The following is an 18,144-nucleotide window of genomic DNA, read 5'->3' on the forward strand; positions in this document are numbered from 1 at the left end:
TTTCACTCCAGCTCACAAAATTTTGAGGCATTAGATAAATGGTTTTAGAATTATGTGAGAGGAGAATTAAAGAGGAGAAAAATGATAAAGTAATTGTGCTAAACAACTTGTGGCATGAAAGTTGAAATTGTTTCTTAATCCTTTAAGAGGTGTTAGGATTGCAAAGCTGTTCTAAGGCATTGTAGCAGAATTTATTGAAGATAAAGATATCACAGCTTCCCACAAATGGCAGATATGAGTCTGTCATCAGTGAGGCATTTTGGTGGCTCATAAAATGTAAGGTTTGCCCTGCATTCATCCAGTGAGTGATGCTGACCTTTGCTCTGGCATTTTGCCATGTGAAAGCAGCTCCTTCAGTGCCAGCCTGGCAGGAAAACCATCAAGAACAGAAACAACACCTGCCAGGAGGGTGACAGCACCAACCTCTGGTGTGAGGGAATTGTTAGCAGCAGGGGTAAGATATTGACATATTTATAATTATAATAATTATAATATTTATATCACTATATTTAATAAAATTACATATTTCATATACTTTATATTATCTAATATTTATAATATTTATAATTATATTTTGATATATTAAAGTAATTTTTAGATTAAGATATCTAGAAGTTCCCTGTGTAGTGTTTCAGAAGCACGGGCTCAGACCATCACTTGGAATTTTTAATCAAACAGACCACACTCCTCAACACAGTAAAACATTTGTATTTCAAGCACAGAGATATTAATTTGAGAGACAAAATAGATTTATTGCTATGTAAATATTACCTCCTTTGATTATAAATTACACTGCTCACAGAACAGATTATTTTAGCTTGGAAATTTCTGCATTTTATAAATATGCACAGACCCATCATTGTTTCAATGAGAAATATAGCACTAAAAGCAATACTCAGAGTAATTAGAATATTGTATAGCCACAATTCTGGTTGCTAGAAGAGCCCAGCCCTATGAGTGAAATTTCTGGGGTTTGATCTCAGCATATTGAAGGTCAAGGCACAAAGAGCTCCAGTTTTAAAGGGGTGGCTCCCAGGTCAAATTCAGAAATATGCAAACTCACAGATTCACTGCTTTCAACTATTTGGACAGGCTTCATATTAGCAAGGATGACAACTCAACTAAACAAACTTCATAAGCAGAGCACAACTGAGGGAATGAAATATTTCTCAAGAAGTCTGGGAGTTTGCTCCCAGCTGGCTGTCATAGAATCATGGGATCGTTTAGCTTAGAAAAGTCCTTTAAGGTTATCGAGTCCTACCACTAAACTAGCACAGATAGGCCCACCAAGAAACCATATCCCCAAATCCACAATCAGACCGGAGCTAACTAGCACAATTCAAGAAGTTTTAGCACTAAAAAGGATTACAGGGAACTCTCCTGTGGGACAGCCAGGGAAGTTACACTTTTTAAAATGTGGGTGAAAGCAGAAGCTTGCAAGGTGCGGATCTCTCCCTTTTTAAGGCAAAGTTGGCAAAAGCAGATTTCAGTGAGACATGACAGAGCTGTGGCTTTCCTTGGAGCCCATTGGTCACCCTGGAGCAAACGTGAGAGAAATTTATTCATCTTTCCCAGTGCTTCCACTGGGAGCATCCCCTCCTCGGAGCTGAAGGGGCCCAACCACCACATCCACGTGCTCCTCAGCGGGGCTGGCGTCCCTCTTGGACCTGGAGCTGCAGCTCCTGTAGCAGTGGGAGGAGTAGTCCCCGAGCCTGCAGACCAGCATCTGGCACTTGAGGTACACCGACGGGTGCCGGCTCATGAACTTGAAGGCGTTAAACTTGAACCGAGCAAAGTGGCTGGAAGGGGAGTAGTACGTGGCGTAGGAAGAATCTCTAGGACACCTAGAAAGGAGCAAAAGAAGGGGATTAGTCTCTTCACAGATGCGCACATGCGCGTTCCTGCAAAATTAAAATTCAAATTATTCAATTTATTATGATAAATTCCCGTGAAATTCAGATTAAAGCTGAATTGTGTCATAGTCTGGTACTAGGAAAGCAGTGGGGTAAAAATGTAACCTTCATAGCACAGTAAGGACTTTAAAAATATAGAAATATATAAAATATAAAATAAAATATAAAAAATGTATTTTAAAGTACTATGAAACAGCTGGAGGGTTGGCAACTCTTCTTCTTTTTCTAAGAGAAGAACACTTTAAGTGATGAAGAGGGAACAACAGACTGTTATTAATGTCAGTGTTATACAAGGCATAAAAAATCACTCTAATGCTTGACCTGGTTTTACTAAAATATTTAACTCTTAGGATGACAATTCCTACTGCCAGTTTTCACTGTGTCATCTACTTTTCTCCCACTACTTCAAATTTTGTTCACAGGACAAAGAAGGAGTAAGTGCAATGAAAGTAAGGTCTAAATATAATTTCTTATTTCCAAGCTCATACTGCAAAAATAAAAAAATCAAAGACCACTTTTCACAGTCTGCTGATAGCGAGTTCTAACTCCACTCAGATTATCTATATCATTTAAAGTAAATGTGGGTGGCGGGTGTGCTTCTAGCCTTGAAGAAAGCCCTTACCCATTCCTGACTAAGTAATAGGCCAGCGTGTTAAAATCACGGGGGTCAGGTGCTGCCACACACGTGTCCACAACCACCTTCAGGTTTGGGTCTGGGCTGTGCAGACAGGCTTGCAGGTAGAGGTTTTGGTTGAGGTCGATGTAGTAGGGAGATGCGCGCACTTGCCGCCGGAACGCCGGGGACTCGTAGAAGGTGATGTTCATGTTGTATCTCCCAAACTGGTACTCGTCCACATCCACGGTGTCCTCAGCAGCGTACACCACCTGCTGCCAGCTCTTCCTCAGCATTTTGCAGCTGACGTGCAAGTTGATGTTCTTCTTCCTCTTGATTATGTACCCGGAAGATGCGACCCTGATGGTGTTGGAGTAGTTGATTGTGTCGTTGTTCTCCTGTTTAACGATGCAATTTAAAATCAGGAACTGTGCTTTTGTCATGTGTCACAGTCATATTTCCTGAAAAATCCCTTCGCCAGGATTTCTTCTCCTGGGAAGATGAGAAGCCTCAGCTTCTCCTGTGTTTGCTCCTCTGGAATGTGGTCTGGAGGTTGTTTATCCAAACATGTGAATTGTTTTTACTTAATGACCAAACACCATCAGCTGTGTCGGACTCTGAGGAGTCAGTCATGAGTTTTTATTATTCTTTCTTGTTAAGCTTTCTGTCTGTATCCTTCTCTTTCTTTAGTATAGTTTTAGTATAGCATAATATCATCATATCGTATCATATCATTAATATAAGGTAATGTAATGTAATGTAATGTAATGTAATATCATATCATATCATATCATATCATAAAATAAAATAATAAATCAGCCTTCTGAGAACATGGAGTCAGATTCCTCATTTCTCACCTCATCCTGGGGACTTCACAACACCACAGTCATGTTCCATCTAAATTTTGCCAAGCTTTGATATGTTTTGAGTGGCCAAAACAGGGAGTTTACCTCTTGCATTGTCCCACAGCCATTGTAGGGGATGTTGAATACAACCTCCTGGGAGGTGACTGTCGGTCTGCAGCGATTGTCATTCAGGGTGACCCTCCGTGCTGAGTATCCCTGGGACTGGAGGTAGTCTCTGCTGACCACTACGTGCATGTAATCTGGCAAGCACTGAATGGCTGGTAGAAGAGGAAGGTACAATGTATTTGTGACTTTAGGTATTTGGTAATGATTAGAGGCAGGTTTTTTTCTGAATTTAGAAGTCAGGGGGTTCCCACCCCAACCCACTCTATTACACACACGTCATTCAATTTCCACAATTCAATTTCCAACAATCCAACAAGATATTTATTCTGCCAACAAAAACAATAAATAGGCTTGTCTGTTGGGAAACACTGGCCAGGAACTTACTGGTGTTGTGACCTGCTGGAATGGAGGAGTAGTGAGCCTGAAAGCCTCTGAAGGAGGATCTGGAATCGCTGTGGAAGCGAACACTCATCATGTTTGAAGAGGACACGTATGTGGGAAAGGAGCCAGAACAGAATCTCCCAAGAAGAGGGGAAGAGTGGAGAGGTCCATCATAGACTTCAATGTAGTCGTGCTGGCACGTCCTACTTTGCATCCTGGTAGAAAAACATCAGCACTTTGTCAAATCCATTTCAGAAACTCTGATTTCACTGCCTAACATGTGATAAAATCTTTCAGCATTTAAAGTTTTCTCAGCACAAATTTAATTTGTCTTTTATGCAGCTTTAGCAGAAAATGGTGAGTAAAAAATGCAACATCAATCCAGATTTTGATCTCGTATTCAAACTGTGGATGTCATTGGAAGTATCTTTAAAATTAGGAAGGTTGGTTGTTTCAAATAGGATCTCAAACTTGTCAAGTAAGTTTTGACTTTGATATTTGCCCAGGGAATCAAGGTTTTACTTACACAATATCTCTAAATGTGAGAGTTACACGGAAATTGTTCTCCACTTGTATTTCCCACACGCAGTCAGCGTCATTTGGATAATTTCCAGGGTAGTTGGGATTCTGCAGCACCCCAGAGGGATCTGAGACTGAGCCACCACAAAAATGAGGTGCTGCAGAAAGAAAGGGGACAGAATTTACTTACAGTAACCTCTGCAAAAGTGTACTTGAGCTGTACGTGCCTCACCCATAGTTATTGAAAAGCAGGTCCCCTGCTGACTGCAGGTGGTAGACTATAGGAGCTGAGTCAAAACTAATATTTGTTTTTGCTTTAGGTTTGCTTGCATGTTAGATTTGGAATTCACTCAGGGGTGGATTTTCATCCACGGTGTCGGACTACCCTCTTCAGGCTGGGCTGGTAACACCTGGATGCTTTCTGCCCCTTTTTAGAGTTGAGGTCAATTCTGGGAGGTGTCATGACAGTTGAAATGGAAGCACCTTCCTCAACAGACAGCCTCTCATCAGTTACTCTGCTGCTTCTCTTTATTCCCCTAAGGTCTTTGGAGGGTAAATAAGTTGCAAGTTTTCTAGAAAAAAAGCAATTTTCTGGTCTCAGACTGAAATAAGCCCTTCAGGCTGCGGTAAAAAGTCCTAAGTACAAACATAGCTGCAAAAAGCTTTAGTGTTCCTGCCAGCATGAATGACATAATTCTTGTCACAGGTAATCCTAAAAGTGTCTTTGTAGGAAGGTGAGCACAGCCTCTGAATATAAATGCTACAAGATGTGACATTTAAAGATGAAATCCATTTTATATTCTGCTTGAAAAAGATCACTCACACTTGCAGCGATATTGTCATAGAGACAAAAGACAAATTTACAGAAATATGCAACAGGGAGACAGACAGATCAGAAATAAGCAAGGTGAGAAGAGCAACAGCAGAGCACTACCTGGTGGAGGTGTTGAGGTGGCCACTGGAGCTGTGGGTGTGAAGGAAGAAGAGAAACATGTGAGAACTGCAAATCATGAGAAAGGAGCTGGGGCCTGGACATGGCCTCACCTTGAGGCACAGAGTGATAAAATGGGGATCACAGGGAGTCAGGGAAGCAGAAACAGGAGATGAGGCACAGAGGGCCATGAGCTCCAAGGGAGACCCAGTTGCAAGCACTGCAAATGACCATATTCTAGTTTCTTCTGATCATATCCCAAAACCCAGAGTATATCTAGAAAACAGCTCTGGTACAAACAATACAGGAATTGAAGGGATGAAGGCAGATGGATCCCTGGGCGTGATACTCATGGATGCAGTAAGAGGAAATCCCTCTGCAGAGTTTCATTAAACCAGCAATGGCTGCAAAGTTCCTGGATTCAAAGCACAGCTCTGTCCCATTTGCCAGCTCTTCCCCATGCTCTGTTTGCATCCTAGTTTACTTTGGGGTGGCCTAACAGGAGAGGCCCAGGGCTGGGAGAGGCCCAGTACTGCCTGCAGTGCAATGAGCTCTGGCAAGGGAGATGAGGAGCAGTGGGGAGGGCAGTGAGTGAGAGTGGACAGGGTTACCTTCTGTGCTGCTCCTTGCTGTGCTAGCCACTGTGCTTGTGGTGGTCAGTAGTGCTGGGCTGGACACCTCAGATGTGGCAGAGGCTGGTGCTGTGGTGGTCATTTCCAGAGGCGTGGGTGTCTCTGTAAGTTGGGGAGGTGATGAGTTCAATGGCAATGGCCATGAAAAGCAGAGCTGGAGGCCTAATGCCAGGAGAGAGGCTGGAGCTCTTCCCTTCCTTTCCCCCATCCTGGCACCAGCCTGACCTGTCCACAGTCCTGCCCCATCCTCTATAAAGAACAAGCCCTCAATCCACAGCTTTGCCCCATCAGTGGATGCCAACAGCAGGAATTGTGGAGATGCTGCTGTTCCCTGTCTGTGCAAGAATGGGGATTTTGGATGGCATGGGCTTGAGTCTCAGGCAGCAGAAGAGCCCAGCCTCACCTCTGCCCTGGCCTGACCACAAACCCTGTTAGAATGATATGCCAAAGAGCCAGAGTTCCCTGCTGGCCACTCACCTGCACAGATGACACTGGCATCCTCCATGTGCACGCAGTTGTGCATGCCCCAGCCGTTGTGCCGGCACATCTGCAGGGAGGGCTCGTCCCCGCGGCACTGCACGTCGTCCAGGAAGATGCGGCCGGAGCCCGGGCCAAAGCGAGCGTTGCGTGGGGCTCCCATGGCCTGGCCACAGCCCAGCTGCTGGCACAGCACCTGGGCATCCCTCATGTCCCACTGGTCGTCACACACCGTGCCCCACGTGCTGCCGTCGTACAGCTCCACGCGGCCCTCGCAGCCGTTCCTGCCGCCCGACAGCCGCACGCTGGGCCCTGACACATGGCACGAGGCATTGGTTTGAGTCCCTCCAACCCAGCATCCACAGTCCCAACTACCTCCCCTGCTGTTTTGGAGATTTTGCCTCTGTGACTTTGATCTGGGGTGTTGCAGGTCTAGGGAGATCAGGGAAGGGCAGTGACTGTGCAAAGAACACTGGAATACAGATGGCAGATGTGACCTCCTCTGGCCATGCTGCCAGTGTCCTGATTGCCATCCCTGGGCACAGAGATGTTCAAGAGCCTGGCTCATGTGCAGAACAGCCCTTTGCTAGCCGTGCATGTGGCCCATTCACTGTGGGGGACATTCATGCACCCTGGAGTTGTCAGGGGAATAGGGGAACAGCAGCCTTTCACTGACCAGTATCAGCCCTGCTGGACACCCCTTTTCTTATTGTGACATATTGGGGATGGCTTTAAAATTGGCACTAAACTGGGAGAGCTGGACTTACCTGTTGTGAGCGGCCGTTGAGGAGGAGGAGGAGTTGGCTGGGGGGCTGCAACAAAGAACAGGGAGTAAATAAATGGACAGCAAATACAGCTGGAGTGTAACAATGGATGGACATGGACATGGACATGGACACGGGCATGGACATGGACATGGACAAAGATGTGGATGTGGACATGTCCATGGATGTGGATGTGGACATGAAAACCCAGGCTGTAGGATGAAAAGGGGACGAGAGCATGGAGTTCTGTCCAGCCTTTCCCCCATCCAGACACCACAGTGCTCCCAGTCCTGCTCCATCTTTCCCACACTACAATCTCTCAATGTGTTTTGTGCGACTGCATCACTCAGCCCCAGCTCTGCCCACAGAAGTCAGCCTGCCTGCCTGCAGTGGAGGAAGCCAAACCCCTTCAGATGGATTCTGCTAAGCCAAACCCATTCAGATGGATTCTGCTGGCCACTCACCTGCACAGATGACACTGGCATCCTCCACGTGGCCGCAGTTGTGCACGCCCCAGCCATTGTGCCGGCACATCTGCAGGGAGGGCTCGTCCCCGCGGCACTGCACGTCGTCCAGGAAGATGCGGCCAGAGCCCGGGCCAAAGTGAGCGTTGCGTGGGGCACCCATGGCCTGGCCACAGCCCAGCTGCTGACAGACCACCCGGGCATCCCTCATGTCCCACTGGTCATCACACACCGTGCCCCACGTGCTGCCGTCGTACAGCTCCACGCGGCCCTCGCAGCCGTTCCTGCCGCCCGACAGCCGCACGCTGGGCCCTGACACACGGCACGGGGACAAGGATGAGCTCACACCAGCCCAGCACTCTGCTCTGCCCACATGGGCCACTGCAACGGGGCTGCTTCCAGGTCAGGCAGGGGGCTGGGGGACTGGAATTACCTGTGGAGTATGGTGCCGATGTGGGGAGTGTGGAAGCTGTGGATGCAAGGAAGAATGTGGTGTCAATGACAAATGTTCTAAACATATCAGCACATGTCATGCAGATGGGTGTCACTCGTTTTCTAGGAGCCCCTGTCCTGTGATTCCCTCAGCATCTTGCAGAGCTCTTTCAATCATCTCAAATCACCATCCTGACTTTGCTGTTTCACACAGGAGCCCCGTGCACACAGAGACATCTCCTGAATGTCAAAATATTTAAGGGAGCATCTTTCTTTCCTCCATCCACATCCCCAGTGCTAGAGCATGTCTAGGAAATAGTTCTGGTACTACCTGTGCAGGACATGAGGCAGTTAAGGCAGAATGAATTTTTGCTCATGGTTGCAGTGAGAGGCAATCCCTCTGCAGACTTTCATTAAACCAGCAATGGCTGCAGAGTTCCTGGACTCAAAACACAGCTGTCCCATTTGCTAGCTCTTCCCCATGCTCTGTTTGCATCCTCAGTTTAGTTTTTTAGTTAGGTGGCCTAACAGGAGAGGCCCAGGGCTGGGAGATTGCCTGCAGTGCAATGAGCTCTGGCAAGGGAGATGAGGAGGGCAGTGGGGAGGGCAGTGAGTGAGAGTGGACAGGGTTACCTTCTGTGCTGCTCCTTGCTGTGCTAGCCATTGTGCTTGTGGTGGTCAGCAGTGCTGGGCTGGACACCTCAGATGTGGCAGAGGCTGGTGCTGTGGTGGTCATTTCCAGAGGGGTGGGTGTCTCTGTAAGTTGGGGAGGTGATGAGTTCAATGACAATGGCCATGAAAAGCAGAGCTGGAGGCCTAATGCCAAGAGAGAGGGTGGAGCTCTTTCCTTCCTTTCCCCCATCCTGGCACCAGCCTGACCTGTCCCCAGTCCTGCCCCATCCTCTATAAAGAACAAGCCCTCAATCCACAGCTTTGCCCCATCAGTGGATGCCAACAGCAGGAATTGTGGAGATGCTGCTGTTCCCTGTCTGTGCAAGAATGGGGATTTTGGATGGCATGGGCTTGAGTCTCAGGCAGCAGAAGAGCCCAGCCTCACCTCTGCCCTGGCCTGACCACAAACCCTGTTAGAATGAAATGCCAAAGAGCCAGAGTTCCCTGCTGGCCACTCACCTGCACAGATGACACTGGCATCCTCCATGTGCACGCAGTTGTGCACGCCCCAGCCGTTGTGCCGGCACATCTGCAGGGAGGGCTCGTCCCCGCGGCACTGCACGTCGTCCAGGAAGATGCGGCCGGAGCCCGGGCCAAAGCGAGCGTTGCGTGGGGCATCCATGGCCTGGCCACAGCCCAGCTGCTGGCACAGCACCTGGGCATCCCTCATGTCCCACTGGTCGTCACACACCGTGCCCCACGTGCTGCCGTCGTACAGCTCCACGCGGCCCTCGCAGCCGTTCCTGCCGCCCGACAGCCGCACGCTGGGCCCTGACACATGGCACGAGGCATTGGTTTGAGTCCCTCCAACCCAGCATCCACAGTCCCAACTACCTCCCCTGCTGTTTGGAGATTTTGCCTCTGTGACTTTGATCTGGGGTGTTGCAGGTCTAGGGAGATCAGGGAAGGGCAGTGACTGTGCAAACAACACTGGCATACAGATGGCAGATGTGACCTCCTCTGGCCTTGCTGCCAGTGTCCTCATTGCCATCCCTGGGCACAGAGATGCTCAAGAGCCTGGCTCATGTGCAGAACAGCCCTTTGCTAGCTGTGCATGTGGCCCATTCACTGTGGGGGACATTCATGCACCCTGGAGTTGTCAGGGGAATAGGGGAACAGCAGCATTTCACCAACCAGTATCAGCCCTGTTGGACTCCCCTCTTCACTTATTGTGCCAAGTTGGGACTGGCTTTAAAAGCAGGCCTAGGTTGGGAGAGCTGGACTTACCTGTTGTGAGCGGCCGTTGAGGAGGAGGAGGAGATGGCTGGGGGGCTGCAACCAAGAATAGGCAGTGAATAAAGGGGTAGTGAATGCAGCAGGATTGTAACAATGGATGAACATGGACATGGACATGGACAAGGACATGGACACGGACACAGACGAAAATGTGAGTGGATGTGTACATGATGTCCATGGATGTGGATGTGGACATGAAAACCCAGGCTGTAGGATGAAAAGGGGACGAGAGCATGGAGTTCTGTCCAGCCTTTCCCCCATCCAGACACCACAGTGCTCCCAGTCCTGCTCCATCTTTCCCACACTACAATCTCTCAATGTGTTTTGTGCGACCGCATCACTCAGCCCCAGCTCTGCCCAGAGAAGTCAGCCTGGTGCCTTCAGTGGAGGAAGTTAAACCACTTGAGATGGTCTCTGCTGGCCACTCACCTGCACAGATGACACTGGCATCCTCCATGTGCATGCAGTTGTGCACGCCCCAGCCGTTGTGCCGGCACATCTGCAGGGAGGGCTCGTCCCCGCGGCACTGCACGTCGTCCAGGAAGATGCGGCCAGAGCCCGGGCCAAAGCGAGCGTTTTGTGGGGCACCCATGGCCTGGCCACAGCCCAGCTGCTGGCACAGCACCTGGGCATCCCTCATGTCCCACTGGTCGTCACACACCGTGCCCCACGTGCTGCCGTCGTACAGCTCCACGCGGCCCTCGCAGCCGTTCCTGCCGCCCGACAGCCGCACGCTGGGCCCTGACACACGGCACGAGGCATTGGTTTGGGTCCCTCCAACCCAGCATCCACAGTCCCAACTACCTCCCCTGCTGTTTGGAGATTTTGCCTCTGTGACTTTGATCTGGGGTGTTGCAGGTCTAGGGAGATCAGGGAAGGGCAGTGACTGTGCAAAGAACACTGGAATACAGATGGCAGATGTGACCTCCTCTGGCCTTGCTGCCAGTGTCCTGATTGTGATCCCTGGGCACAGAGATGCTCAAGAGCCTGGCTCATGTGCAGAACAGCCCTTTGCTAGCCGTGCATGTGGCACATTTACTGAGGGGGACAATTATGAAGCCTGGAGATGTCAGGAATAGGGGAACAGCAGCCTTTCACCAACCAGTATCAGCCCTGTTGGACACCCCTTTTCTTATTGTGACATATTGGGGATGGCTTTAAAATTGGCACTAAACTGGGAGAGCTGGACTTACCTGTTGTGAGCGGCCGTTGAGGAGGAGGAGGAGTTGGCTGGGGGGCTGCAACAAAGAACAGGGAGTGAATAAATGGGCAGCAAATACAGCTGAAGTGTAACAAGGGATGAACATGGACATGGACACGGGCATGGACATGGACATGGACAAAGATGTGGATGTGGACATGTCCATGGATGTGGATGTGGACATGAAAACCCAGGCTGTAGGATGAAAAGGGGACGAGAGCATGGAGTTCTGTCCAGCCTTTCCCCCATTCAGACACCACAGTGCTCCCAGTCCTGCTCCATCTTTCCCACACTACAATCTCTCAATGTGTTTTGTGCGACCGCATCACTCAGCCCCAGCTCTGCCCACAGAAGTCAGCCTGCCTGCCTGCAGTGGAGGACGCCAAACCCCTTCAGATGGATTCTGCTAAGCCAAACCCATTCAGATGGTCTCTGCTGGCCACTCACCTGCACAGATGACACTGGCATCCTCCACGTGGCCGCAGTTGTGCACGCCCCAGCCATTGTGCCGGCACATCTGCAGGGAGGGCTCGTCCCCGCGGCACTGCACGTCGTCCAGGAAGATGCGGCCGGAGCCCGGGCCAAAGCGAGCGTTGCGTGGGGCACCCATGGCCTGGCCACAGCCCAGCTGCTGACAGACCACCCGGGCATCCCTCATGTCCCACTGGTCATCACACACCGTGCCCCACGTGCTGCCGTCGTACAGCTCCACGCGGCCCTCGCAGCCGTTCCTGCCGCCCGACAGCCGCACGCTGGGCCCTGACACACGGCACGGGGACAAGGATGAGCTCACACCAGCCCAGCACTCTGCTCTGCCCACATGGGCCACTGCAACGGGGCTGCTGCCAGGCCAGGCAGGGGGCTGGGGGACTGGAATTACCTGTGGAGTATGGTGCCGATGTGGGGAGTGTTGAAGCTGTGGATGCAAGGAAGAATGTGGTGTCAATGACAAATGTTCTAAACATATCAGCACATGTCATGCAGATGGGTGTTGCTCGTTTTCTAGGAGCCCCTGTCCTGTGATTCCCTCAGCATCTTGCAGAGCTCTTTCAATCATCTCAAATCACCATCCTGACTTTGCTGTTTCACACAGGAGCCCCGTGCACACAGAGACATCTCCTGAATGTCAAAATATTTAAGGGAGCATCTTTCTTTCCTCCATCCACATCCCCAGTGCTAGAGCATGTCTAGGAAATAGTTCTGGTACTACCTGTGCAGGACATGAGGCAGTTAAGGCAGAATGAATTTTTGCTCATGGTTGCAGTGAGAGGCAATCCCTCTGCAGACTTTCAATAAACCAGCAATGGCTGCAAAGTTCCTGGACTCAAAACACAGCTGTCCCATTTGCTAGCTCTTCCCCATGCTCTGTTTGCATCCTCAGTTTAGTTTTTTAGTTAGGTGGCCTAACAGGAGAGGCCCAGGGCTGGGAGATTGCCTGCAGTGCAATGAGCTCTGGCAAGGGAGATGAGGAGGGCAGTGGGGAGGGCAGTGAGTGAGATTGGACAGGGTTACCTTCTGTGCTGCTCCTTGCTGTGCTAGCCATTGTGCTTGTGGTGGTCAGCAGTGCTGGGCTGGACACCTCAGATGTGGCAGAGGCTGGTGCTGTGGTGGTCATTTCCAGAGGGGTGGGTGTCTCTGTAAGTTGGGGAGGTGATGAATTCAATGACAATGGCCATGCCAGGAGAGAGGGTGGAGCTCTTCCCTTCCTTTCCCCCATCCTGGCACCAGCCTGACCTGTCCCCAGTCCTGCCCCATCCTCTATAAAGAACAAGCCCTCAATCCACAGCTTTGCCCCATCAGTGGATGCCAACAGCAGGAATTGTGGAGATGCTGCTGTTCCCTGTCTGTGCAAGAATGGGGATTTTGGATGGCATGGGCTTGAGTCTCAGGCAGCAGAAGAGCCCAGCCTCACCTCTGCCCTGGCCTGACCCCAAACGCTGTTAGAATGAAATGCCAAAGAGCCAGAGTTCCCTGCTGGCCACTCACCTGCACAGATGACACTGGCATCCTCCACGTGGCCGCAGTTGTGCACGCCCCAGCCGTTGTGCCGGCACATCTGCAGGGAGGGCTCGTCCCCGCGGCACTGCACGTCATCCAGGAAGATGCGGCCGGAGCCCGGGCCAAAGCGAGCGTTGCGTGGGGCATCCAGGGCCTGGCCACAGCCCAGCTGCTGGCACAGCACCTGGGCATCCCTCATGTCCCACTGGTCGTCACACACCGTGCCCCACGTGCTGCCGTCGTACAGCTCCACGCGGCCCTCGCAGCCGTTCCTGCCGCCCGACAGCCGCATGCTGGGCCCTGACATATGGCACGGGGACAAGGACAAGGAGAGGTTTACACACCAGCTCTGCACCTGTAGCCCTGAACTTCCCAACTGCTTTTCAGATTTTGTCATAGTGACCATGAGGTGGAGTAGTGCAGAGCCAAAGGGGATTGGGGAGGTTAGTGACTGAGGACAGACTGTAGGCATACACACAGCAGTTCTAGCCCTGTCCAGGGACCTGTTGGTGTCCTGTTTGAGATGTCTGGTTGCAGAAGTCATGGATTCACTGAGGCACTTCCAGAAAAACTATTTACGACCCTTTGGGGGAAACCAACCCTGATGGGGACCTCTTCAAGCACCCTGGAGATGTCATGGGCCAAGGGGGTCAGCTGCATTGCACTGAGCAGGATCAGCACTGTTGGACTCCCCTTTTCTCATCTTGTGCCAGGCTGGGCCTCACTTAGAAACTGGGTATAACCTGGGTGAGCAGGACCTACCTGTTGTGAGTGGCCATTGAGAAGGAGTGGTTGGATTGGCAGCTGCAAAGAAGAAGAGGGAGTGAAAAAAAGTGAGGCTCCATAGTGAGGCTTGTGGCAGTGTATAGACTTGGATGTGGACATGGTCATGAACATGGACATGAAAATTCAGGCTGTAGGACTAAAGGGGGAGGAGAGCTTGGGTTCTGCCTATCCCCCCATTCCTATACTAGCTGGACCTGTCCCCAGTCCTGCCCCATCCTCCCCAAAGAACAATTTGCCCCCTCCTTTAGCCTCTAAAGCAGGAAGTGTGGAATACCCAGTGTGCCCTCTCTTTGTAGAAACGTGTCTTTTACATCGCACAGGATTCAGCCCCTGGTGGCAGAAGACCCCTGGTGACAGACTGTGCCCTAGCCCTACCAGGGGAGCTCAGCTTGGCTGTTCCCAGAGAACCCAGAACACACTTATTGTGTGTGCAAAAGGCCACTCACCTGCACAGATGACACTGGCATCCTCCATGTGCATGCAGTTGTGCACGCCCCAGCCGTTGTGCCGGCACATCTGCAGGGAGGGCTCGTCCCCGCGGCACTGCACGTCGTCCAGGAAGATGCGGCCGGAGCCCGGGCCAAAGTGAGCGTTGCGTGGGGCATCCAGGGCCTGGCCACAGCCCAGCTGCTGGCACAGCACCTGGGCATCCCTCATGTCCCACTGGTCGTCACACACCGTGCCCCACGTGCTGCCGTCGTACAGCTCCACGCGGCCCTCGCAGCCGTTCCTGCCGCCCGACAGCTGCACGCCGGGCCCTGGCACACAGCACAAGGCACAACATCAGGTTTCCAACATCACAACCCCACCTCCCCAGCTGTTTTGGAGATTTGGCCACAGTGACTTTGATTTGAGGTGGTGCAAATCTAAAGAGACCAAGGAAGGGGAGTGAGAGAGCAAAGACCCCCAGTGCATGGAAGGCTGATGCATAATGAGCAAGGCTAAGCTGTGCTACACAATCCCAACAGTCTTACGTGCTTTTGGTACCATGTTTGGGACACTGGCAGCATTTTCATACCTCAATTTCCAATCTGAGTTTTAATAATTGAAGGAGTATAACAGTAACACCTTAACACAAAAAGCCTGCAAATTCTGAGAACCCAACTCTTTGTAAGAAATGGGACTACAGCCCTTCTTCAGTGCAGAGTACTGGTGCTGCAGAGCAGCATGTATTACAATATGGGGAACCCCATGAGAACAGCCTGGAGGTCCTGGGAGCTGCCGGGGGCATGGGGGCATTTGCTAAAATGCCATTTTTGCACATTAAGATCATGTGACATTCCCCCATACCACTCATACACCTTGCAGGTGTTTGAGGCTATGGGCCCAGGCAGGGCATCCACAAGGAGATGGCCATCTCTGCTTGATGGCTGAACAGCAACAGCCGTGACCTGGCATCAGGACAGATATCTGTGTCTTGAGCTGGGCTGGCAAGCACATGGGCTTGAGGGAAGGGATCGCCCCCATCCTCTTGGTACTTGCCACTCCACTGCCAGGAGCCATGGAGTATCTGGCAGACCAGGACTTGGACTCAGCACCACTGCAGCTGCCGTTCTGCTGAGGCTCAGATCCTCCCTGGCAGAAGCCCTCAAATGACAAAATCCTTTGCCATGGGCAGAAGGGACCAGCAGCATTGCAGTGAGCAGGCTCAGCCCAGCAGCCCCCCTCTCTTCTCCTCTTGTGCTGGGGTGGGGCTCACTATAAAACTGGAAATACGCTGGGTGGGAAGGAATTACCTGTTGTGTATGGCCATTGAGCAGGAGGGGTTGGATTGGCACCTGCAAGGAAAAAGAGGGAGTGAATGAAAGAGTACTTAAGGCAGCAAACTCCTGGCAGTGGATGGACACAGACATGGGCATGGACATGGACATGGACATGGACATGGATATGGACATGGACTTGGATATGGACATGGACTTGGATATGGACATGGCATGGATATGGACATGGACATGGGCATGGATATGGATATGGACATGGGCATGGACATGGAATGGACATGGCATGGACATGGGCATAGATATGGACATGGACTTGGATATGGACACGGACTTGTAAATGCCAGGCTCAAGGAATAAAGGGATGAAAGGGCGTGGAAGTCCTGCCACTGACCTATCCAGACACCAGCCTGACACATGCCCAGTACAGCCCATGCCATGATCCCACCAACCTACTCTTTGCAACCACATGGAACACCTACACCTGTGCAACTGGAGAGCCTGTTCTGACCTCTCTGTGCAAAACTGGGGATTTGGCATAACAAGTATTTCAGCACCAGGCAGCAGAAAACCCCAGGCTCTCCTCTCTTCCCTGGATCTGCAGGGCTGCTTCCCATGGAGGACACCAGAACCCATCCAGTGTGAGCTGCTGGAGAGCTGATGGTCTCTGCTGGCCACTCACCTGCACAGATGACACTGGCATCCTCCACGTGCCTGCAGTTGTGCATGCCCCAACCATTGTGCCGGCACATCTGCAGGGAGGGCTCGTCCCCGCGGCACTGCACGTCATCCAGGAAGATGCGGCCGGAGCCCAGGCCAAAGTGAGCAGTGTCCAGCGCAGCCAGGGGCTCTCCACAGCCCAGCTGCTGGCAGACCACCCTGGCATCCCTCATGTCCCACTGGTCGTCACACACCGTGCCCCACGTGCTGCCGTCGTACAGCTCCACGCGGCCCTCGCAGCCGTTCCTGCCGCCCGACAGCCGCACGCTGGGCCCTGACACACGGCACGGGGACAAGGATGAGCTCACACCAGCCCAGCACTCTGCTCTGCCCACATGGGCCACTGCAACGGGGCTGCTGCCAGGCCAGGCAGGGGGCTGGGGGACTGGAATTACCTGTGGAGTATGGTGCCGATGTGGGGAGTGTTGAAGCTGTGGATGCAAGGAAGAATGTGGTGTCAATGACAAAAGCTCCATACAGAGTCATCACAATGTCATGCAGATGAGTGCAGCCCATTTTCTAGGAGCCCCTGTCCTGTGATTCCTACAACATCCTGCAGAGGATCTCTCATCTCTTTCATTCACCCAAAATGACCGTCTTGACTTGGCTGTTTCACGCACTGAACAGTGAGAGTGGACACGGTTACCTGGTGTGCTCCCTTCCTCTCTTGGAATCCCTGCTGGAGTCATCATCCCTGCTGAGGAAGTTGTCTCTGCTGAGGTTGTCATCTGTGCCATGAGGGTTGTTTCCTTTACCTTCTGCTCTATCATGGGCATCCCTGCTAGGGAGGCAATTCTTACAGTGGCCACAGCATTTGGTATGACAGGCAAGGATGGATCATTAATGCTGGTAGACAGGGTGAAGGTCTGTCCAGACATTTCCCATAGAGACACGAGCCCAAAGTGCCCTGAGTCCTTCCCCAGCCTCCCAGCTCTGTCACCCCTCTGTCCTGCTCTTTGCCACTTCTCTGAAACCCTATTCCTGCAGGCCAGGACAGTCTGCTGTGCTCTGTGCAAACAGGGCTTTTTCTTGGCACATGCTCAGCTCACCGAGCAACAGAAAGCACCAATCCACCAGTGGGACATGTGCCAGGGGTTAGGATCACCCAGTAAAGAGATCAGGAGCATTAAGGAGACCAATGAGTGAGAGATGACAGGGTTACCTGGTGTGCTCTCCTCTGCTCTCATAGTTGTTTTCTCTGGGGTGCCCAACAATGGTGAGGTTTTCATCCTTGTGACTGTGGTTGTCTCTGGTGAGGGGGACATCTCTGCTGGGGGGGACGTCACTGCTGGGATGGACGTCTCTGGCACGGCACTGGATATCATTGTGGACATCTCTGATGTGGCACTGGATGCCATTGTGCTGGTCATCTCTGCTGCGGTTGACGTCTCTGCAGAGGTGGGCATCACTGATGAGGTGGACATCTCTGTGGAGGTGGGCATCACTGTTGAGGTGGACATCTCTGTGGAGGTGGGCATCACTGTTGAGGTGGACATCTCTGCGGAGGTGGGCATCACTGCTGAGGTGGACATCTCTGTGGAGGTGGGCATCATTGTTGAGGTGGACATCTCTGCTGAGGTGGACATCTCTGTGGAGGTGGACATCTCTGCTGAGGTGGACATCTCTGCTGAGGTGGGCATCTCTGCAGAGGTGGGCATCACTGCTGAGGTGGACATCTCTGTGGAGGTGGGCATCACTGTTGAGGTGGACATCTCT

General features: G+C 51.6%; 2 protein-coding genes across 2 annotated transcripts; both read right to left on the bottom strand.

Moving 5' to 3' along the window:
- Window positions 1-1,558: 1,558 nt before the first annotated feature.
- On the bottom strand, window positions 1,559-17,615 carry DMBT1 (deleted in malignant brain tumors 1). The gene is given in 16 exon segments (XM_077183558.1): window positions 1,559-1,844; window positions 2,536-2,924; window positions 3,477-3,649; window positions 3,882-4,093; window positions 4,405-4,624; window positions 7,666-7,977; window positions 9,229-9,659; window positions 9,997-10,033; window positions 10,435-10,746; window positions 11,199-11,243; window positions 11,654-11,958; window positions 12,615-12,641; window positions 13,189-13,504; window positions 14,437-14,748; window positions 16,391-16,702; window positions 17,591-17,615. Coding segments are annotated over 16 exon segments (3,714 nt in total).
- Window positions 6,360-7,384, bottom strand: LOC143694779 (scavenger receptor cysteine-rich domain-containing group B protein-like). The gene is made up of 4 exons (XM_077183283.1): window positions 7,306-7,384; window positions 7,205-7,249; window positions 6,438-6,749; window positions 6,360-6,388 (listed from the first exon to the last, which is right to left on the bottom strand). Exons 1-4 carry the CDS (start codon window positions 7,382-7,384, stop codon window positions 6,360-6,362), a joined length of 465 nt encoding a protein of 154 aa, XP_077039398.1.
- Window positions 17,616-18,144: the final 529 nt, after the last annotated feature.

The sequence above is a fragment of the Agelaius phoeniceus genome, chromosome 9 (assembly GCF_051311805.1).
Source record: "Agelaius phoeniceus isolate bAgePho1 chromosome 9, bAgePho1.hap1, whole genome shotgun sequence".
Taxonomy (NCBI): domain Eukaryota; kingdom Metazoa; phylum Chordata; class Aves; order Passeriformes; family Icteridae; genus Agelaius; species Agelaius phoeniceus.